The sequence below is a fragment of the Manduca sexta genome, chromosome 19, assembly GCF_014839805.1.
Source record: "Manduca sexta isolate Smith_Timp_Sample1 chromosome 19, JHU_Msex_v1.0, whole genome shotgun sequence".
Taxonomy (NCBI): domain Eukaryota; kingdom Metazoa; phylum Arthropoda; class Insecta; order Lepidoptera; family Sphingidae; genus Manduca; species Manduca sexta.
The window spans coordinates 10,722,961-10,746,895 of NC_051133.1; the positions used below are offsets into that span (position 1 = coordinate 10,722,961).

General features: G+C 33.2%; 2 protein-coding genes across 3 annotated transcripts in view; both read left to right on the forward strand.

The window, feature by feature from the left end:
• Window positions 1-2,210: 2,210 nt before the first annotated feature.
• Window positions 2,211-12,475, forward strand: LOC115440842 (gustatory and odorant receptor 22). Its single transcript, XM_030165333.2, has 9 exons — window positions 2,211-2,313; window positions 2,781-2,930; window positions 5,486-5,584; window positions 5,926-6,098; window positions 6,772-6,971; window positions 8,640-8,785; window positions 9,784-9,980; window positions 10,839-11,000; window positions 11,621-12,475. The coding sequence occupies exons 1-9, from the start codon at window positions 2,211-2,213 to the stop codon at window positions 11,780-11,782; spliced, it is 1,392 nt and encodes a 463-aa protein (XP_030021193.1). The 3' UTR covers window positions 11,783-12,475.
• Window positions 12,476-23,022: 10,547 nt separating this feature from the next.
• The window catches only part of LOC115440830 (Kv channel-interacting protein 4), a 224,145-nt gene continuing 223,232 nt past the window's right edge, over window positions 23,023-23,935 (forward strand). The window contains exon 1 of one of the 2 annotated variants that reach the window (XM_030165315.2): window positions 23,023-23,277. The gene's annotated coding sequence lies outside the window, so the exon portion shown is untranslated. The remainder of the gene's footprint in view (window positions 23,278-23,935) is intronic. The other variant, XM_030165314.2, reaches the window with a different exon arrangement.

Here is a 23,935-nt window from a genome sequence, read left to right on the forward strand (position 1 = left end):
CAGAACCGCGTTAAAATCCGGAAAATAGTTTTATTTTAATGTATAATATAGGCGTAAAAATAAGAAATTATCACACAGTACTTTCAATTACAAATTACTGCGTAGTACTTCAACACGCTCGTCACCCTAAGACATGTGACGTTGAGTCTCATGATGCCCAGTAATTACCCTAGTCTCAATGCCCTTCGAACCCGAACACAACAGTGCATACACACTGCTGTTTGGTGGCAGAAATAGACATTGCGGTTGTACTCCTAGAAAGTTTAACATTTTTAGACTTAAATAATAAGGGAATAGGTACAACCGCAAAATTCGCTCTTTACAAATTAACACCTTTTTACTCCTATTTGAGTTTATTTTATTTATTTAGGACCATCAATAAAGATTACAATATAAAATAATCATAAATCTCCACGTACATATGGTTTCATTTTCATTGCATCAGATGGACACAATAAATTATATTATAAAATTACTCCTTTGATGGAGTCATCTAGTAACCATAAGAGTACATAAGACGATTCTAAAGTATTCCCTTATGTTAGGTAGATCTAGGGCAAAAACACATCTTACTATTTACACGGCTCATTTTCCATTTCCCAATTTTTTCCATTCGAAAATGTATGCAAGAAATAAAAAAGTATCGACGCCGCGTCCACTAAAAAAAGACGAGGTACCACAGCTTCGATTCCCAAACAAAAACTTCCGATTGTTTAAACTACTACTTATATGTTTCCTATGTGATTGTTGTGGAAAGATCTCATATAGTTAGCAAGAACACGAGACTAGTATGCTAATTTTGCGTTGAGAAATGAGAACTTAGCCTAACACAGTGCGGTGATAAAAAAACATCTTTAACTGTAAGAACCTTAGGGTCTAATTCTCTTCGCTCTTGACCAATTTTACTGCTACTTTTAATATTTAACGCGCTGGTTCGGAGGCCACGCTAACGTCTCACTTAGGGATCGTTAAGTGTTTTCGAAAGTCGCCATTAGTGTGAAATATGAATTAATGGGCGCGCAGCGACGTTGCGGCGTCATCGGTATAAGGCTCAAGAGGTGTATGGATTAGAAAAGGCATGGAGAAGCTGTTTACGATTAGCCGATATTTTTATGCTAGATATGGCGATAGGTTTGTCTTCTTTTACAAGATAGAACGGAACACGCTTGGCAAGAAGTGGGTGCCCTGGTTGTACCTCTGTTTACACTGGGGATATTTTTTTTGAACACTTAAATGTGACTTCACTGTGATTGGTAAGTGGAGTGAAATCCAGTTAAAGTAGCTATTTTGAGATCATTTTCTTTCTTTACTCGAAATTTTTAACCTGACCTGTTGGGCCTTGATTCTTTTTTCTCGTGTTTTTGTAGTATGAAATTGACGTATACTATTTATAGATGTTGTAGAAAGGATTTAGTTAAGATTCGTTGACTGATCGCCCGCATGAAATCAGCCTCCGGTGATTTTAAGGCTTCTCTAATATTTATTTTATATTTTTACGCTATTTTTGCTCGCTATGTATACGAATATTGCTCAAATATGCTCGTTTATCACAAACACTTAAAATTAAACAAAAAGCTATGGTCGTCTTATCTTATCGGTAAATATTAAGTAAAACACAACTCCTTACCTACAAACAGTTACAACACAACTGGGAAATGATAAATTCAATCCATACAAAGCGATACACTTTTCATCTTATTACATTAAATATTAATTCACCTAATGCTCTACAATTACTCTAATTTATTCAAAAAAAATAATAATAATATTCTCTAATATTTTGTTGGTGGTAGGATATGTTTTATATTCGCCAGGATAGCGACCACCGTACCGGCGTACACGAGCTGTTTAAACCCGCCATAGTGGCCCGCGTAAGTATATCGCGTTCCGGGATCAACCTGTGTATATCCCGTTCCAATTGACCAGCATAATTGTGTCGACTGCCAAGGGGTAATCATCTCTCGTCAATCGACATTCTATTGGACCCCACTCCACTTACAATCAAGTGTAGTGCAGTTACTTTTCTGTACCGTATAAAAAAAAATCTTTAAACAACTAATTAAGGCAACTCCACATGTTTCTATTGACAAACGCGCATAACCAAGTAAGCTGAGGCGGGTGGGTATGATTGATTATATCGTATACTGTTACGAGAGCCTTCAGGTATTCAGTTCGGACGTCACGCGGGCATCGCGGATATATCGGGCACAATGAATAAAGACAACCATAGATTTAGGATTTACAACCCACATCAACATGAACGAGTAAGGAAAACGGATGCGTCCAGAAAGAGCGACGGGAAAGATATAAAAGGTAAATAGATGGAGAATGTTATTGTTAAGTAATAAATTTTATTGGTTGCTCGTAAAATTTACCTCCGCGAATATTGCTGTGGATCATATTGTAGGTTGGAGTTGTTAATCTGATGTTTCCAAGTGCCTACTTTCAATTTTTATCGGGAATATTATAGATGAAAAAATAGGTTAAATTACTTAGTGAAAATATACAAAGAATAACTTTAAATTAACCTCGACTTTTAGTGTAATTTTTTTTTATTTCTTTTAACATAAACAAAGTTAATTTTGAAACAAATTAAGATAATTTTATAGAATTATGAAACCGTGACCTTAAAATGTCACGGTCTCATATTTTCTTTCATGTAATAGCCACTTAGGTATGTAACTTTATCTTTAACGTCTTAATAATTCCCATAAATTGCTAGTGTTGAAAAAGTATTTTCTCATTTTAATGCATAAAAATTTTAATATTTTTTGTTTTAGATTATGAAGCCAAAGATGTTTATGGGCCTCAAATAACGGCTAAAGATGGACCTCTTCTGGACAAACATGACAGTTTCTACTTAACTACGAAAAGTTTGCTTGTACTATTTCAAATAATGGGTGTCATGCCCATAATGAGAGTATCAAAAAGTAACTAATTTATAAAAATTAAACCTACGTTTTTAGAAATCAGTACATATAAATTTATGACCGAGCACTTTAGTTTTGCTTCGTTTGCTTAATTTCTTGAATTCTTGAAATTTGACTAAATTATTCTGAAATTCAAAGCTAAATTACGCTTCCATAAGTCATATTAGGATATACTATTGTGTGTAAACAACTGTGCAGGAATTATGCATTATAGTAGCCTTAAAGTTATAATTTCGTTCAAGTCATTTTTTGTCACAAATTCTAGACTCTGGAGTCTAATAATTATCAGCCCGGGCTGATATACACATCACTCATTTATTCCGAAGAGGTATGCAGAGGCACAACCAGGGCACCCACTCTTGGCCAAGTGTGTTCCGTCCCATGATGTGATAGAGGCGAGCCTATCGCCATATCGGGCGCAAATTCCGGAATCCGGATTGATACTGAGTAGTAAAACCCAATATCCACTCTTCCCAACCTGGAGATCGAACCCGACACCTTAGCAATGCAATCGTACTGTAATACAACTACTTAAAGCAATAAAAAAAAACATAATAGTTTTATGAAATTAGTATATTTCTAAATTGTAAATATTACTACCGCATACAAAATCCTTTGAGCACACACACGAATTTAACATGACATCCATAAACCCCAGAATATATCAAATGGACATCGAAAACAAAACACAATCGATCACGTGATCTAAAATATGTATATTTGCATAAACAAATAACGTGAATATTTCAAACAGAGAGCTTTTATCGAACATTTGTTGAGTGGACAGGCCGCGACAGGACGCGGCATGCTTGCAAATAGTAACAATATTCAAATCTATCACTCGCTAAAAATTCCATTTTCAATCAACCTGTTTGCTTTTCGCTGTAGGACAGCACAGAAAACATGATAGCACGTAGTGACATCGTTTTCTTAAACGGTGTCCATTTTTAATGAAACTACATGACACGGTCTTTGTTTATGAAGTGAGTTCAATCGTATGAAAACGCGTGTTTAATAATTTATATGCATGTTTGACATAAACTACAAAATAGGAAAAATAACGTTATCAAAAAGTATATTGTTTATTCACAGGTTATTAGTAATGGTGACTAAAAACGCTATAGTATGAGATTATTTAGATACTAGCTTTTGCTCGTGGCTTCGCGAGCGTGAATGAATTTTCCGATACGAAAGTAGCCTATACCCTTCCTAGGATCTCAAACTATCTCCATACCAATTTTTATTATAATCCGTTGGGTAGTTTTTGATTTTTTCGCGTTCAGACGGGCAGACAGATGCGGCATGAGACTTTGTTTTATAATGTACTAGCTTTTGCGCGTGGCTTCGCCCGCGTGAATTTTTCCGGGATAAAAGTCCCACTATATATTTTCCCGGGATAGTAGCCTATAACCTTCCCAGGGTCTTAAAATTTCTTCATACTAAATTTCGTTTTGTTATACCACGTTTTATGTCACGTCCCGTTTCCATGGGAACGGGATAAAAAAGCCTATGTCCGTCTCCTGGTTCTAAGCTACCTCCCCACCAATTTTCATCAAAATCGGTTCAGCTGTTCTTGAGTTATAAATAGTGTAACTAACACAACTTTCTTTTATATATATAGATTTTTTAGAACTTTTTATAAGGTATAATTTCGTCATAACGTGATGTTTATAGCCTAGAGCCCGCCTTGATAAATTGGCTATCCAACAGTAAAGATTTTATTAAACTCAATCCAGTAGTTCCTGAGATTAGCGCGTTCAAGCAAACAAACTCTTCAGCTTTGTAAAATAGAATAGATATAGAAGTATAAATTCTGTACTGTACTTACAGTTTACAGGCGCATGAAATCATGTTGCCGCCATATATCAACGTCATAGCGTAAGCAATATTGACCATAATAACATCACGTTGCGCATCAAACTACATCTAGTGAATTTTAAAATCCAAAACGAGTTAATTGAATATTGAAATATGACTGTTTAATCCATCTAAATGATTAAAGTGAGCACATAAAGGATCGTTCATACCCACCAAATCCTTTCATAATCCAACTTACGACAAATATAATAAATAATTCCAAGTTTCAATAAGTTTGAAACATCGTTAAGATTGTACGAGTTGAGTGCACACTACTCTAGCCATAATCTTGTTAAAGAATAATATCATTAAGGTTGAAACTTTGGCCTTAACAACTTAAGAAGATATGTACTTAGTATATAACCACTTTGTTGTACAACTGCTCGGCAACAAACTAAATAATGGCTTATTAAATGTATACCTCACATTGTAACTTTTCGTTTTATATCTTAATGGCGTAGGTAGAGAAGTTCCTAGAATTTACCTTCTATTACCTTTACTATTTATTTATGTCTTAGTTTTTGTTTAGGCTTTGCACGTGTAAATATGTTTTTTGGAAAAGTCCTACAAAATTGTGTTCACGAGTGCATGTTTCTGATAAAAAATAGTTTAATTTAATGATGCCTAGTAAAAAAATAAATACTTTTGAATTTAATTTATTTTATAATAGTAAATTTTAATTAATAATTGGTTTACAGATGCCCAAACGACCAAGCGAACTACGTATAATTGGATATCAAAAGCGACATTATGGGCTTATTTAGTTTGGGGTTTGGAATGTATTATAGTAGTTAAAGGTAAATTAGACATTTCAAATGTAAATTGACGTAACAATAATTAAGAGAATGTCTGTGAATTTTTGTAACATAGGCCCAAAATCCCTAGCAAGATATCATCACATAGTGAGTCCCAACAACCATAATCCACATCGCCTAAAAATTTTCAATGCATTTTCAACCTAAAATTAAAGGAGTAGGGATTACAGAATAAACAGGATCTCACTACACGTTACGCAACCGCAAATTGTGAATTCACGTTGGTTTTCTATGAGACAATGGTACCAGTCAGATCGAGGCATCACCCATTTTCTTATTTTGACTTAAAAACACACCCAATCCAAGTATTATTTTTTTTGCAGTTGGCAAAGAACGTCTCGCGAATTTCCAAAACAGTTCAAACAAGCGTTTTGATGAAGTCATCTACAATATCATATTTTTGAGTATCCTCATTCCACATTTCCTTTTGCCTATCGCATCGTGGCGGCACGGACCTCAAGTGGCCATTTTTAAAAATATGTGGACTCATTACCAGGTATTTCTTTTGACCTAATTGTCATTTAATTACTCCAAAGTTAATAGGCGCATCATGTCACACCCTTAGTAAATTACTTCGGGCGGGGCATTTGCACCATGTCATTAAACTGTCAGGGCTTTTTCTTCGATATGATAAATATATACTAGAGTACATTATTTTTAACGTTAGTAAGGCTTTACTCACTGTCAATAATGTACAAATGCTTCATAATGAAGGTAATACTTAAAATAACGGTAATCCCAATAGTTATATTATTAATATAATAAAAGAAGATATCTTAAGTAAATATTAAAAAGTATATATAAATATATTAACATAATATAAAATGAAATTTATTTACAACGAGCTTTTTCTCGTAGCTTCGCCCGCGTAAAATATTTTTTCCAGAATAAAATGTAGCCTATGTCCTTCCCTATGTTATGTTATGCTATGTCCTTCCCAGAGTTCTAAACTATCTCCATATCAGACTTCAACGAACATTTTTTCGGTAGTTTTTGTGTTTATCGCGTTCAGACAGATACGGCAGGCGACTTTGTTTTGTAATATTTAAGAATAAATATCCTACGTAACATAAAATGAACTTTATTTGCATAACTTTTTTTGTTTAGACGTAGAATTTCATAGTAAAGATTTCCAAAATATTTAATTCTGCGTCTGATTTACATTTCAGTTAAAATACTTGAAGATCACAGGAACACCAATTGTATTTCCAAATTTGTACTCACTGACATGGGGTTTGTGCATATTTTCATGGGCACTAAGCTTCGGTGTAATATTGTCGCAACATTACTTACAAGATGATTTTGAATTGTGGCATTCGCTAGCTTATTATCATATTATTGCTATGCTCGATGGATTTTGTTCTCTATGGTAAGTTGTTTTTCATTAACATCGGTAAGAAGTATTTCCTTTTGAATAAAATCTGTTTTTTTTTTATTACTTTGAATGACGAGACGACCTTGCCATTCGCCTGATGGTAAGCGATACGACCGCTCTTAAATAGTAGAAACACCATCCGACACCTTGAATACAAAGTATTGTTTGGTTCCACAGCGCTCGCCATTTTGAGATAGAGATGTTAAGTCTTATTATCTCCAGTAGGTACACTGGCTACAATGTTTTTCACATCGGAACAAAACAGTGGCTAACAATGCTGCTTGGTGGCAGAAATAGACATTGCGGTGGTACCTACCCACGCGGACACTCACTTATGAAAGACCTACCATCAGTAGGTCCCTTTTTATATTTATTTTGAGTCAAATTAATTTTCCAGTACTTCATTGTAATAAATTCTATTTTATAATGTTTTCAGCTACTTACTTTGTAGGCTACTTAAATATTTAGTAAAATCTGAGTAATCTTCACTACCGTCCTATAAACTTAGGCTTAGTAAATCCAAAATTTACACCCACGTAATTCTATGTTTAGTTGTTGACTAATTTCTAAAGCTAATGTGGTCTGAAGTTGGTTTATTACTCACTAGATGTTTGTCTTTCTCCTCTGTCTGTTTTGAAACTAGACCAATTTGTAAGTCAATATTTGTGTTAGCCTAATATTATATCTGTACTTCGTTCTATCATATTTTGACGTTTATTTTATTTCATAATTAATTTTCAGAATCAGATTGTTTCAATGACCGTCTTGATTTAATATTAATTAGTATTACATTTAGCTTAGTACTTAGCTAGCTGCAGCAGTTACCTAGCTTTGAAAATTGTGACATTCCTGTATAGGCAATTAAGTAGTTAAATCTAAATCATTATCTTAATTTGAAGGCGGTCTTTCAAATCACTGAACAAAATGTTTTTCAAAGAAATTACTCTAAAGTCACTAATAATACACAGGAAGAGAAACAGGGTAGACTGCTCCGGAATCCGGATCTAATTAATTATTATAAGTTGAGTATAGTTCAGAAGTTTCATAATTGAAAGTGGATTGTAATTTTCCTTTGTTGTAAGTTCTTGGAAACTTGATTGATTCTTGAAACTTAAGAATTACTAATTGTGATGTGAACCTTGCAAAGAGACGAATTAATGAATTACAACTTGATTTATGAAAATAAATTGTGCCAATTGTTTTGATAACATCTAAGCATTTAAGGACCTTTCTGTCTTGCTGGAAGTAAACAAATGAATGCTATAAATTTCAGTTAAATACTCACAGGAAATGGTGAATTTAGTTTATTTTTCACTAAACAAAAAAACAACTGTTTAATTTTATGTTAAAAAAAGAGATAATCCCAGGTCTGTTTTCAATTATTGTGTTAAATTTTTATTTCAAACGCAAACTTATAAATCTTAAAAAAACACATAAGATATTATATTAAAACATTAATTAATGATGAATCATGCAGATTTCGTAATATTTTCACTCCAACCTCACATCATTTTTATAAAACATCCATAACCAATAACACATCCTATTTTACACCCTGTTGCAAATCCAACCAAATATATTATCCATAACTCAAATACAACCATAATCAACATCAAACAATACTTCAGCTATAATCTAAAGTGTAATGATATAACATTGTAGGTACATAAACTGCAACGCGTTCGGCACAGCGTCCAGGGGATTAGCGATCAACTTGCACAAGGCTTTGGAGTCCGACCACCCGGCGCTGAAGTTGGCTCAGTACCGCCATCTGTGGGTGGATTTATCGCATATGATGCAGCAATTGGGTCTGTATTTAATGTGATACATTGTGTTAAAATGTATGTTCATAGCCTGTAACTAGTTGAGTCAATGATTGATGTTTATGTGGAGATTAATATGTAAAGTTCAGTTCAGAGCTTCCTCGTACTTTAACACGCTATAATGACATCACAGGAATAGTTTCTGAATCTATAATTTGGTATATCTATAATATAAAAATAGAAAGTAAAATAAACAAATAACAAAATGTTATCACTAAAAATGGCAGTGTAAACTTACTCTAAATCTTGATTACCGTTTAAAACGAGGAATAGATCATTTATTTTTATATTAACATTTAAGATGTATTTTTATTGCAGTTTTAAAATAGCATTTTTAAAATCGCTTCTTTTCAATTGACTATCAGTATACTCTAAGGGTAAATAAAGAGAAAAAACGCGATTTTAAAAAACGATTTACTTTCACGTAACAGCCTTGAAATATGTGCATGGTTTGTCAAAGTCAAGCTGGCATAACATATTCTGGAGTCGGCGCTAACTTAACTCAATTACCATTTTTATGACATATTTTTACATCCATTTAGGTCTAGAGCAATTGGTTTTGCGTTTATGCTCTTAAAAATTGGTTTATTTTGTTATGAAAGCCATTTATCGTTGTTATGGATGACATCAGATTTACCTTTAGAAGTAAAATTGTGAACGTGTTTTACTCTTAAGTAGGTATCATTTTAGATAAATATCTAAAATGGAAAAGCAACTTCTTTGTTTGGACTAAAAATATTGCCTTTATTTTATTACGCACTCTCCGATATTCCTTTTACGTTTACGCTTATGTCAAAGATGGATACTTTCAATTTAATGTTGATGAATTTTATTTTGCAGAGTAAGAAAATTCACATAGCCTATCTCTAGCACTCAGGTTATTAAAAGTTCATTCAAACAAATAAAAATACATTTGTAAACGTGAAAACGTTAAGAACAAAGAATTCAAGGTGAAGATCTGAGTCAACGACTTCTATTTTCAGGCCGTGCCTATTCCAACATGTATGGAATTTATTGCATGGTGATATTCTTCACGACTACTATTTCGCTCTACGGTGCTCTTTCTGAAATCTTAGAACACGGTCTGAGTTACAAGGAGATGGGCTTGTTCGTCATAGTTGCATACTGCATGACACTACTCTTCATAATTTGTAATGAAGCCTATCATGCTTCTAGAAAGGTAAAATTGTAACAATTTCTGAGTAAATGCTACTCATCACATGAATGTATAAGCCGATCACATTTAAAAGTCACACTCCTATGCTAGTAAATAAATGGCAATAAAATGAGAAGTATCTTCATTTGCTGTTTATTGCTGCGTTCAGACATCGTACTTTGCGCTGAAATGTTACCCATGCACATGTGTGTGTTCATGGTATGTTAATTTGAAAGCAATTCAAAAATAATTCATTAACGGTTTACCGCCAAAATAAATATCGACTACAATTTATTTATCGTAAAAAATCCTAGCTGCCACAATTATGAAAAGACATGATTTATGAATCAACGGTCATTTAAATTCTAATTTGTTGATATCACATAGTTTATAGTGGGACCTACACTTTAAATTTATCAAGATCGTATTGTGACACGTAGCACCCGTTGCTCCTATCCACACTGAGCGTGTCTTATATGCGGTGATATTGAGGTCCTGTAGGATTCGAAGGTTCGATGTCGGGACGCATAATACGATAACTGTCCAATAAAATTTACTCGAAACTTGTTCAATAGACCTTAAGTTATGGTCTGTTTTCAATTATTGTGGGCTATTCCAACGTCTAATAGATCAAAGTTCTGATTTTAAAACAAATACGACGTCTACCAAGCATGTAATAGTATAAGAGAAATTAGAACTTTGTTTGTAAATGACATTTTAACTTTAGAAGACGTTGTTAGGAAATGAATTTACATATTTAGCCAATAAATCATTGCAAATAGGACTTAAAATGGTACTGAGTTGAAGAAGGTCTAGAATTTTGCAATAACAGAAGTACCTCGGGAAGATCAATGCCAAATACATTCATTAAACTTTCGTCAGGTCGGCCTGGAGTTCCAAGTTCGCCTTCTGAACGTAAATCTGGGCGTTATCGATCGAAGCACGCAACGAGAGGTTGAAATGTTTCTAGTTGCCATTGCTAAGAATCCACCTATTATGAACTTAGATGGTTTCACTAATATCAACCGAGAGTTGTTTGCTGCTGTAAGTATATATAAAATAAATAAATAAAATACTTTATTTACCACGTAGGCGAACAAAGTTGCACTTATGATACGTCAAAACAAAGCATAAGAATAATTATTATTATTTCTAAACAGCTATTAAAATTACTTATATAACTATGGACATTTGAATATCTAGCTTATCTCTTACCTTTGTTAATATGACAAAACAAGCTGTTTTCGCAGATTTAACGAGTATTTTAATGTTTATAAATGATTAGAAACAATCAGGCCCTGACGGTAAACTATTACTTACAAACAAGAGCAAGTAATAGAACTGTTATAGTAAAAGTTCATACATTTTCGTATCTTTAGGTCTTGAAATGATAAATGGAGAAGCAACACTTGTGCCAGACCTATTACGATTTATATCTACGACGTCATCCCAATGTTCTATGTCATTTGTTACAATAACGAAACACGAATAAATAACGTATAAATATAATACCAATGAAATGAACTAAAGTTTTAAATTAAGTATTTACTAAATGTTAAAAAAATCTATTAGATTTTCAGGAAAGTACAAAAGGAATAACATTCAAACAATTTCAGGTTACCAATAAATAGCAAACTGCAAAAAAATCGCAATCTTTTTTTCAGAACATATCATTCATGTCGACGTATCTCATCGTACTAATGCAGTTCAAATTGACTCTTCTACGTCAAGGACCGCGAAAAGTTATCAAGAATTTGGTTAAAGCAATATTTAATACAACAACAACACTCGCTGTTGATTACGACGATGAAGAGAACGAAGAATAATTGTTTTAAATCCTTTGCCTAGAAGTGCACAAGCAGATTGACTTAGTAAAAGCTTCAAAGGAACAAGATGAAAATTTTAAGCAAACTACGCCGTTCTAAATTACTGCATCTTCGCTAATTAGTTTCTTGTTTGCAAAATTATGTATGTACATAGAATATAAGTTTATAACCATGGTCTTATACAAAGGTATTTAAAATTATGGAATAATTGCTTAAACTAGAGTACTTTCAATCTATAAACTAGGTTATTATCGTTTTTAAATTTAACTTTTTTCACTTAGTAGGATGAAGTAATGATATAAAATACCTTTAGTACACTTACTATTTTAAAACTGAATGGTTTGAACTCAGCAATCCATTATTAATGATGGCAAACAGCAATTTGCAATTTTAATGATTACATTAGTAGTATTAGCATTGGAACGCCATTTATTGTTTGGATCGATATCTGATATTTATAGTAAATTTAGTAGAGCTGATAGCACTTTTCAATTAACATAATGAAATTTTAATGTGAGTTTTGAAATAATTGTTCATTTAGTTGTAATACCTGTGTGAATACTGAGTTTATTTAGCACAGACCTATTTTCATTCAATTATCATATTTAGTGCGGTGTTACCTTTCTTTGATTTACGTTGTTTAAAATAACAAACGAAAGGTCGGTTAAGTTAATTATATTGAAATTGTTTGAACTGCGATTACAGATATGGGTTGAAACTTTGTTTTTTTTTAACCTTGTACGGAAATTATTATCTACCTACTTTTATGATTCTTGACTAAACAAATAAGTATTTTTATACCTATATAGCCTATATTCGTTGAACTTGTACATAATAAAGAATACCTACTCATTCATTTGTCATTTGCTTTATATTCCTTTGATAATTACTGAGTTCGGGTAATTCAATAATTAAAACAACGGAATACTATATTTGGATATCCCAAATTACCAGATAATTTTAAGTGTTGTTGAAAATATTGAGTTTACAACGAATATGTTTTTCCATTAGTTGTTGATTAAATGCGGCGCTGACGTTTTATCAAACGGACGATATTCGTTTTTCCAGAATTCACCGAAATTAATTACCGTGCGGTTCGTTTGTACAATGATTTATTTTTCTGATTTTGAAATATGTCTGAAGCAAAATGTTCTTTCACGTTGAAAGCTGCGCACTTACATTTGCAATTAATCAAACGTTACTATTTGTTGCCTTGTGATGTATTCTTTCAGAGGTGTATTTACAAAATGAAAAATATTCAATGTTTTATTTGAGACGGGTTTTATTTGGCTTAAAAGATTGTTTTCATAAATACTATCAGGCCTGCTGTTACTCCTCCCACCTTAAAAAAAAAATATTTATTGAGTGTATCCTAACTGCAGTTTGAAGTGAAGGAACCTTCACATTTGACTAAATAAGTACTTAAATATTTCAATAATTTATTACTTTTCTATATATAAAATCAAACTACAATAGCCCAGTTTTGTCACTTTATACATACAAGTACTCATGCTAACGCCTTTCATTCCTGAACGTGTAGGCAGAGATGCAACCAGATCCACGACTTTTCGCCGTCTGTATCTGTGATGTAATAGGGGCGAGCCTATCGCCATATCAGGCAAAATCCCGGAATTAAGACCGATACTGATCAGAAAAACGTAATAAAACTTTTCCAGACTTGCGATTCGAACCTGAAACGTCAGCAATGCAGTCGTACCGTAATACAACTGCGTGCCCGAGGCAGTCTGAAACTGTAGCAATAAGTATTATTTAACAAAGGCACAAAAGATGCACAAGTATAGTGGGTCGTAGATACGCAAAAAGGATACAGCCCACAAAACGACACTGTAGAAATAGTGAAGATTGAAGTTTAAATCGTATTTTTGCTCATTGATATTCTATTTTATATTTTGTTACTAAAAAGATCAAATTAACATATTTTGACTAAAATGTTTTCATTAATGGAAATTTTAGACCTTATAGACTAGAACTAATTTGGCATACACGGTTCATTTTCGACGATACTGTAGATCTTTTTGCGTATCTACGTCCAATTAACTTGTTTAGTATTATCTGCAGACAAAAATTAGTAGCTATCTGTTATTTAATGTACACAAACGCTCGCAAATTGAATTTTTTCCTCCTTACTTTCTTTTTAAGAACTGGACGATCAAAAAAAAATTCATACGAATTAAATTTGGATTCGAAAGATAAACCCTTAACATTACAAAATCCCTATCAATATTGAAGATATACAAACACAAATATAAAATAAAAACCTAACAAATCTCTTCCAGTATAAAAGCCTCATTCTAGTCAAATCACGTCCATTTCTGAATGTAAACAAAGAACCGTAGCCCCGCATATCCATGCAATTAACTGAAATAAATAGAGTTTGTAATATTGCAGGATGGACAAAAAATGAAAATCCTAAATTCCTCTCCAGGGCGCAAATTCGTTAACCTAAATTAGATTCAGCACTCAATATTTCAAACTTCGATTCAATAAAAAATTCAACAGCCATCGACAAAAAATATGGCGGGCAAAGAATTAATTGAGTTCAAATTTAAATATGAAAGGGGGATGACTATTGAAACGAATTAAAAAATAACACGACTGAATACATTTTTTAAATACATCCCATCCGTAAGTTAGTGAAACGTAACTGACTGGTAAATTAAATGGGCTGGTCGGACTACAGCTTTAATTTATTTTCAATTTTCGCTTACAAATGGACTATAATTGCGTTTAAAGTAAGCAATCGTGATATTTGTAGATATACAATCTTATATTATTGATCTATAATAAAACAAAGGTAAAAAAATAAATTTCAAAAGATTTCACATTTGAGAAAAATTGGAATTAAAATTTTATAAATAATCGTTAAATATAGTCCTCCCAAATTTAATAGTTCAGTAGTTACGTACATGAAACTACTGGCTGGTAATTTAAATAAAACTCACAGGAAAACCGTCAAAACTGACCTTATACCCCTACAATGATCATCTTCATTTGGCAGCTTAGTACTCCGGTCATCAGATGTGTGTGTGTAACCTGGCCCAAGCGGCTCGACATCCGCACTGCGGACCGCATCCACGCCTACAATAGACAGTAGGAAAAGAGCACTCAAATCTCGCTGATACCTTAGATTTGTGTCGCAGTGTACCTATGTGTATGATATAGAAATTTGAACCAATTTTTATATATTATTTAAGAGTAGTGTTTTGTAGTTAAGTGACTTAGATTTTGCAATAAGGTTTAATTTCAAATAAAATAAACCGTGTAAAAAATAGTATTTTATAAAATATTTATGTCTTGTATTATTAATCACCTACTACCGAAATTACTTTAATTGAATAAATTTCCAGGTATTCAACTGTTTTATCTATAATTTTTTTTTGTATACGACGACATATACCTACTTACAAATATTTCGGTGAAAAAATCCTACCGAATAGGTTAGGGTAGGTAGGCCATGAAGTGTTTCGCAATAAAGAGGGCGTTACGAAAAATTCTTAGCAATAAACGTAAATAACAAAGGTAAGCCTGTATAAATTTCTATATGGAAAATATGAAAAGAAAATATTTGTAAAAAAAATATAAATTGGCCATACGCAGATGGTAACGTTCGACATAATTTCAGATCGTATGATCCGTGCAAATATCGTATAAAAACCATATCACATGATATTAAACTTTATTTCGAATGTGTAAGGGTTAAAATTAGAATGCGAGGGTGTCAGTAACCATAGCAACAGGTGGCCTTCTCTGCCGAATGTCTCCTCCCTGCTCTCAAGCCAAGCTAAGCTTGAGTTATTACCTTGGTCGTAAGCGGCAAGTTACTGATAGTTTCTTGTTCCCGTATTACATACGAAAAAATATGTTTTAAATGCATGTAATATTTTAAAGTATATTGTGTTAAAATTATCGTGATTTTATTGACCTCATAGTTAATTACCGTACCTGATTGTACTGTTCTAGAAATAGCATATCAAGAAGATTAAGTAAAAACATTGTTCTCAGAATATTTCTACTAACAATGACATCAGTTTTTAAAAAATCTGTACAGGCTGCTGATATCCAAATACATTAGTCAAGGAAGGTGACACTGTCGGACCCTCATGACCTCAAAACTCAAAAGCAATCCTCGTATGAGAAGGTAGTTAAACAAGTTTATAACAGAATATCCTGAACACGGAACATAGTCATCGGAAGTTGTACGCGTGTGAGTCGAGATAACAACAAGTTCGTATATACGTGAGTACAGTTTACGGTACCTGAGTTCCTTCATCATTCAAAGTAATGTCAGAAATTGTGATTGATGGGCAAAGTCGGGCTAAAAGATAATAATTTATGTTTTACATCGGATGATCAGTAACGAATTTGAATGCTCTCAGAGCACCTAAAGCAAAGATTGAATGAATGAATGAATGCCTTCTAGCCGAATTTCGGCCACGGTGGCCAATCTCAACCGAGATCAACCGGGGACGTAGGGAATATTATAGCGAATAAGTGTGTGCGAAATATACAGGTGCACTCGCTGTTCCTTACTCTCATAGTCCGGTGAGACGGCTATCCGAGCGGAGAAAAATCAGGCTCAGGACCAACGACTTTACGACCTTTCGGCACGGGGTATCACACAGCCAACTTCCTAACTTCAAGCTGCGACTGAGTAATTTTTAAGATGAAAAAAGTCACAATTATTTTTGGGCCGACCGTGGGATTCGAACCCACGACCTCAGCGCGATACGCGTACGCATTACAATTACGCCACCGAGCAAGGCAAAGATTAAAGAAAGGAAGCAAAGATTATCACAAACGTTGTACAAAGTCAACGCCTCTAATAATATTAAAAAAGGGTTGTTGACTAAAACAGAAAAACACAACATAATTTTCCTAGCTTCGTCTTTACTCACCTCATCTTACTTTTTTATTAAATTAATGGATTATTATTTTTTATAAAGTGAAATGAAAAAACCTGCATTTAGTAACATAAAATATAATATAAGCTTAGTATAAACAATTGCAAATCCGTTGAAACAATTCTGTTAGAATGTGATTTGATTGTTTAATCTAGGGATGAACACAATGGTTTGTGATTTATCAAAGTCAAACCACTTCCACTGAATATAAGGATCATTATTACAATGGAATGGAAAAGTGTTTTAGATTGATTAATATTTATGTATAATTAAAATTTTGATTTAATAAATAGCCTCGACAGTAATTAAAAGTAAACAAGTGAGCATGTAAGTAATTGGAATACGAAGAAAATCTTACTTAGTGTTCAATTATGACTAGCAAATTTCTGTCGTCATGTAAACTCTAGTACAGTTTCATTTAAAAATCAATTTCCAATATCTATTTTTTATTTTAGTATATACATCAGAAATTATCACCCAAAATTATTCAATTGAATAATATCGAAGCATTCACCAAGATCGTAGACTGACCTACATACATTTTGTATTAACCCAGAATGTCCCAATGTTGGGTAAAGATCTCCCCAAGATACTTCCACGGGTTACATAAAATTCCTTTAGAAACCTTTTGAGAAGCTTAGTAATTGGAAAATCGAATTTGCATAACATTATCTTTCTCTACTTCTAGTCTCTAAGAATAAGAAATAAATATCCATATTAACTGAAATACCGGTAGAGAATTAATATGTTAATGAATTGGATATATTATTCTTCCTAAATTATCAGTACTGCCCAACTTATGAAGTGTCTGATCGAAGTCCATATTATAAGCATGTTGTAATATGACTGTGGTAAGTGCTTACTAACAATAATTTAAACACGTCGCCCACCAACATGCATTACACGTTAGTTCACGTAATCTGTTAGACCGTGCCCCTGGCAGGAGCCCAAACTGCTCGCCTAATCTGCATTGTAATTATCTTCATGGAACGATTTGCCGGAAGCATGAATGGGCTAACTTCTCAGATGACCCATGTAACATAATCAATTTGGTATATATATGCAAATTTACCTGAAACGACGGTTCAACGGCCTTTAGTATCGCAGTGATAAAATAGGTTATAATCTATTCTTATTTTTTTTCTAATATTATAAATGGTAATGTCTGTGGAATTGTTTGGATATTTGTTAGAAGTAAAAGCAGCGACATCTAAACGAATTAGGATGAGATTTGACACATGGATAGACAATGTCCTAGATTAATACGTTGGTTAGTTTTTGTCCCGTTAAATTGCTCTTGTGGGTAGTATATTAATTTTCAAACTTTTTCAAAATAGATGGCGCCTGCGTCATACAAATGGCACTATGGATCGCCTGTGTTTTATATAAGCAAGATTTTTCGTAGCGAGAAAGGCTTATTACGCGGACAAAACTCCGTGCAACACCTAGTTTTTAATTTTAGTAACAATATAATTGTTTCTATGAAATTTAATAAAATTACCTGAAGAAAATGCTTTGTATCTAAATAATTATTCAATGAAAGTAATATGTTTAAAAAATATTCCATTAACATTCAGGCACCGTTTTAGAATACGAATATTTCAACATAAAAGCAATTTATTTGAACAAGCCTTATTTATAAATAGTTAAAAGAGCGATTTCTAAAAAAATGTTCCATTCCATTCCATTGAAATTTTGTTTATTGTAGCCGTATTTCTTTCATCACAATTTTATTTTAGGTTTGTTATGAAAGTAGGGTGCCTTTGAATTATTCAATCGTAACACACGATTAAACAAAAATATAGATAGTCAATCACTGTACAACTCTACACGACTTATTCAAAAAGTGTTATAGAAAATATAACTTTCTGCGTCAATATAAAAGGTTCATTATCTTAAATAGCACGCCATTGACTTAACACAACGCGTTAACTAAACGTAACATCTTAAAACAATAGATTACATTGCTCCATTAAGATCACTTATTCCAAAGTAAGATCAATTACGCCAATCAGAGAAACAATTTTAATCGAACACCTTTTATCTTTTAAGCAACTGGATATAAAAATTTCAAACGAAGGAATAAAACTTGACAAAAAAGTTATCACTGGAACAAAATACAAAGAAAGAGAACATTAATCAAAACACAATGATAAATGGGCAGACATTTCTCAAGACGCAACTGTGCCAATATATTTTTTTTAATATCCATCCTTCATTTGCTGCAACGGACGCCTAATTAGATCGGAGCGAGGCAATTTGTCCGGGCAAAGTAAACACTGAGTGGCCACCAGGTTTCATCCCGTCGCCAAGAAATTCAATTAAAGCAGCCAACTTAGCTGCATGCGCTTGCTTCTACACGTGTAAGCGGAATATGTTCTCTGAGATCTGCATTAATTGTTATTCCGGTTCGATGTCCAAATTGAGTGTTTGTACTGTTTGTTTGACATTGTTGCAGCGCTTGTTGATTGAAAGCGAGTATTGATTGATGATTCTAAAAGCAATGTAGTCCTAAGACGTTATCAGATCATGTTATCAAAATTTTAAAAAATCTATAATCTCTACATGACATAAGTTAATATTTAGAGAGGTAAAGAAACAAGTGGGTCATCTTATTTTATTTGATTACCACGGACTACCGCTTCCGCCACCATAAATACCCAATATTTTCTGGGATACAAATACTCAGGGACGTGTTTATGTTAGTTCATAAATGTAGCTACATTGTACTGTAGCAATAGCTATGTTTTGAGGAACTAATAAAATTGTTATATTACCTTATGCAGTTCGCACAAATTACTTAAAACGCCGAGGTAAAACGCTTTCTATAAATTCCATTTACTAAAACTAGGAAGCATTTAAAGGAAACAGTTGAAGAACAAACATTTTCAAGAGCAGTAAACACCTTATGTAACACAGGGAACTCAAAGAGAATGCCAGTATATTGCGAGATCGATGTAATCCGAGTAAATTGCACGTGCAGTGACGGTACGTGTATACGATGCGGGCGCGTCAACACTAGCCCCTAAGCTGTTCTTAATAGATCTGAAGGAAATTCTGTCTTCAACTTTGTACGTGATTGAAGTGTTGAGAGAGGAATTATGAAGAAATCGAAGTAAGGTTATATAAGTACATTCTGTATAAACTTAAGATAATTATCACTAAAATCGTATACGTAATGAAATACATACAAAACTAAGAGAAAAGAATAGGAGTTTCCCAAAAAAGTTTTATTATACTAGTTAAATAAATTTTAGGCGCCCACCTAATAATCTATCCCATGTAGAGGTTACAAAATATGGCCAAAATCCATTATGAATTTTATCCTATCACGTCCCCCTTTTAGTTCCTGGTAGACCACCTTTCGATAAACGATAGGTGATCAATCAAAATCTCATTTGAACGCGTCGCTTCACCGGGCCATCCGTCTTGTCTAATTTCACCACATATCACGGCGAAGCATGATGATGATACCATATTGCATAGCTAATTGCTATGAAAGTACTGCTTGAGTTTTTTTATATTTTAAGTTAGTTGCAATCAGAACCCATAGTAATTTTAAACACCGGTATAAACTGCAGCATTTGTATTTTATATCACAAAATATCATACACCAAGTTATAAAGATACAATACTCGACAATAAATAACCCTTTTGTCTCACCCACATTCATATTGACAAGACATAAATTAAGGAACATAGAGCACACTTCAGTAATTAGTAAGTACGTACCCAATTCAGGCTTAAGGCCGTCCAGTGACTTCAATAGCTGAATACGCAGACGATGTGAACGAAGATGGATGGATAACACTTGTCACTTACCACCTCCGCGCCGTGACCTTAGCAAAGAGCTAGGCACGGACAAAGACAAATGAAAGTCGAATTTTAAAAGTCGATAGAAGTCGGTTTGAATATGCTAACATAGAAACGGGAGGGAACCTCCTTTTTAATGTTCCTGGTTCCTATTTATGTTTCTGTTTGTGAACGAAAAGCGGTCTTTATGCTTCTCTTAACGTTGCGATAAAATCGGACTTCATTTATTTCTGAAATCTCTATGCTTGTATTCTCAATTGAAGCAAAGATACAAAGGTTGCATTCATATTTAATAAAATAGTATTCTAAAAATAAGGCAGGCAGGAGTAAGTATTGTATAGCGGATATAATTTATTGTCAGCAAAAAGTGAGAAACGACCGCAAAGAAATTTATTGAAGCTCGAATTTCGCTTTTCACTATTTTATCATAGAGACGCAACGCAGCCTTTTTAGTCATATAAAGCTATCTATAATTATCTTGTAAGAAGATAAACTGTTTACGTGACAAATTGCTCAAGGAAAATCGATATACGAACGTGGCACAAAGGTATAGTATTGTTTACATTCGATTACATCAGTCAATCTCCAAACGTACACACACTAGCACTAAAGGAAAACGTTCATGTGGAGCTAGATCTACTATAAAATATATATTTCATTTCCTTTCATATCTTGTATATCGAATAATGCCGTAATCTCGTGCATTAATATACTACGTAATACGATTACTGCCGCGGTGAAGTCTCTAGTTCGAATTCTACGTTAGGCATTTTGCCTTGTAAATCACCCCCCCCCCCTGGGTCATGGGATCTGGCATATTAGTCAAAATTGGTATAACTTCTCTGTCTACCCCTTAAAATGGCGTGATCTTTTATATTTGACATAAAAATAATTGTAAAATTATTAACGAATATTGGGAAAACATACAGTAAAACAAAAACTAAAGTACTACCTAAAATAGTAATTGCCATAATTAAAATTACATTAAGCAGCTAATAAGTATGAGTAGCAAAATAAGAATAAAGCTACTTATCTATTGGGCGATTATATGTATTTATGTAACACTAAGATCTCGATAAAACAGAATTTTCGTGGTAATTATGTCAAACACTACGGGATCCGTTTGGTATAACCAGTCGACGCGACTTCCGTTAATTCATCTTAAAAGTTTAATATTTCAGTTCCGACAGTTTTATAAAAGAAATTGAAAAACTTCTGTTATAATTAAATTAAGTAGTTCAAATTATTTGTGGTGTACTGAAACTGGAAGCATATTTAGATTCGTTGTAAAGTTTGTCTAATTTAAAATATTGCATTAGTTTTATACATTTGTGTTGATGTTGTTTCTTATAGTGTAGTAAAACATATACAATTTTACTTGACAACTGAAAATAACGATACATAATGATAATTTTGATCATTTACATATTAACATTAGCTTTTGCTCGCGGCTTTGCTCGCGTGAAAGGGCTATCTAGGATAAATTCTCGCTATATATTTTTCCGGGATAAAAAGTAGCTTATGTCCTTTCCAGGGTCTTAAACTATCTTCATACAAAATCTCATCGAAATCAGTTCCAGTTTTTGGGTTTATCGCGTTGGTACAGATGTGAAGGTGATTTTGCTTAAATTATGTAAGAATAGATTCCATTTTTCCCTCTATCTAGTTTCTAATGTTCATTATAGGAGTTTACAATACCATACCAAGTTAAGCTCTGATATATTACGTACTAGTTTTATTCACAATCACGTTAAGTTTCTCTACAATTAGCTAAATTAGTTGCATTACAGACTCAAATAAGTTAGTGTTTAAATGCATGAAATATATATTTAAGCGAGTACAAGACGAATAGAATGAAGAATGAATTTTAACTAGATTTTTAACAAATAAATAGAAAAAAACTTTGAAATTGGTATTTCCCCCTACTTGCCAGCCCGAGCTGGTTAATTCGGTTTGTACCTAGTCTTTTGTATAAACTTTATCCCTAATTTAAAATGTCCATAGTTATATAAGTAATTTTAATAGTTGTTTAGAAATAATAATTATTCTTATTATTTGTTTTGACGTATCATAAGTGCAACTTTGTTCGCCTACGTGATAAATAAAGTATTTTATTTTTATTTTATTTTATTTATTTATTTATTTCTTTTGATATCCGCCGTGTGGCATTGTTGTCTCCGTGTATCAAAATGTATTGAACAGTACGTTTAGCGTACGAATTAATAAATATGAATTAAAGAAATCTTACTCAATTTTATTTAAATATAGTCATAACCCAACAATATTCATCTCTACATCTACACATAGAATATAAAATATAACAAAAATTAGCAACATTTTCTTCAAGAACAAAGCGCGAACGTATCAACAGCATATTATCAGGAAATAACTGAAGGGCCATTACGTAGACAGTGGCGTATACATAAAAGTAGGTTGCGCTTCTCTCGTCTAGGGCGGCGGCCCGACACGGGGTGGCAATGGGTGCGTATCATAGCAACCGACAGCATCCCTTTCAGTGTGGCATCGTCCGCCAGTCGTGTCGCCCGCGCTCGCCGCCTCGCGCGTTCCGAAACCACCCCGTGACGAACTTCTTCCATATGGTGTAGTGTCGTGGAACAAAATGTTCATTCTCTTCGTTCTACTGACTGTGTACTTGATAACGTTATGCCATGGTTGAATGATTATTGGTGACGTCTCGCGGAATTGACGCTGCGGTGAATGTTTTCAGCAGTGTTGGTGAGTTTCAACGGAATATTGGAGGTATAAATTCCTCTTCTATTTAAGGATGTCAATTTGATGAAATATTTTATTTGAGAATTGTATTGTACAATATGGCTGTTTGGCATTTGTGAACAATTTACTTTAATTATAAAAAGGTGTACATGTGTTTTGTTTGATCAAGTTGTAATCATATATTTAGGTAAAAGTAGAAGTAATATTATAGTATGCTTACTTATGGATGACAATGAATCCAAAGATTAATAATTGCGAAATTTTAAATGACTGCTCTTCTTTGAGACTTTCCAGAACTCTACATTTTGTAGGTGTTAATATATTAGTACTATTCGCTAATTAATCTTTATAATTATATTACACAAAAGTACTTAACATAAATGAAAACAAATTCAGCCATGTTCTCAGCCAAAAATAATAATTTCGAAATATAATTGAAAGATGACAAGGTAGGAAAGTAAAAAGTTGGGCTGTGGTTTTTACAGCTTGCGAATTATTTAACGGTCATTTTATATCGTCGTTTGGGTGGGTTTTAATTGTCTTTTAATTGAATTAAGTCATTTAATTCTACGGCACTTTCAAACACATATTGTGATGTTTTTGTCCTTCACCGGTTTATGTTTTACATGGATTTGACAAGAATATGAATCCTCCCAAAAGGGGACCAGTTTAGTTTGTGTTTGTG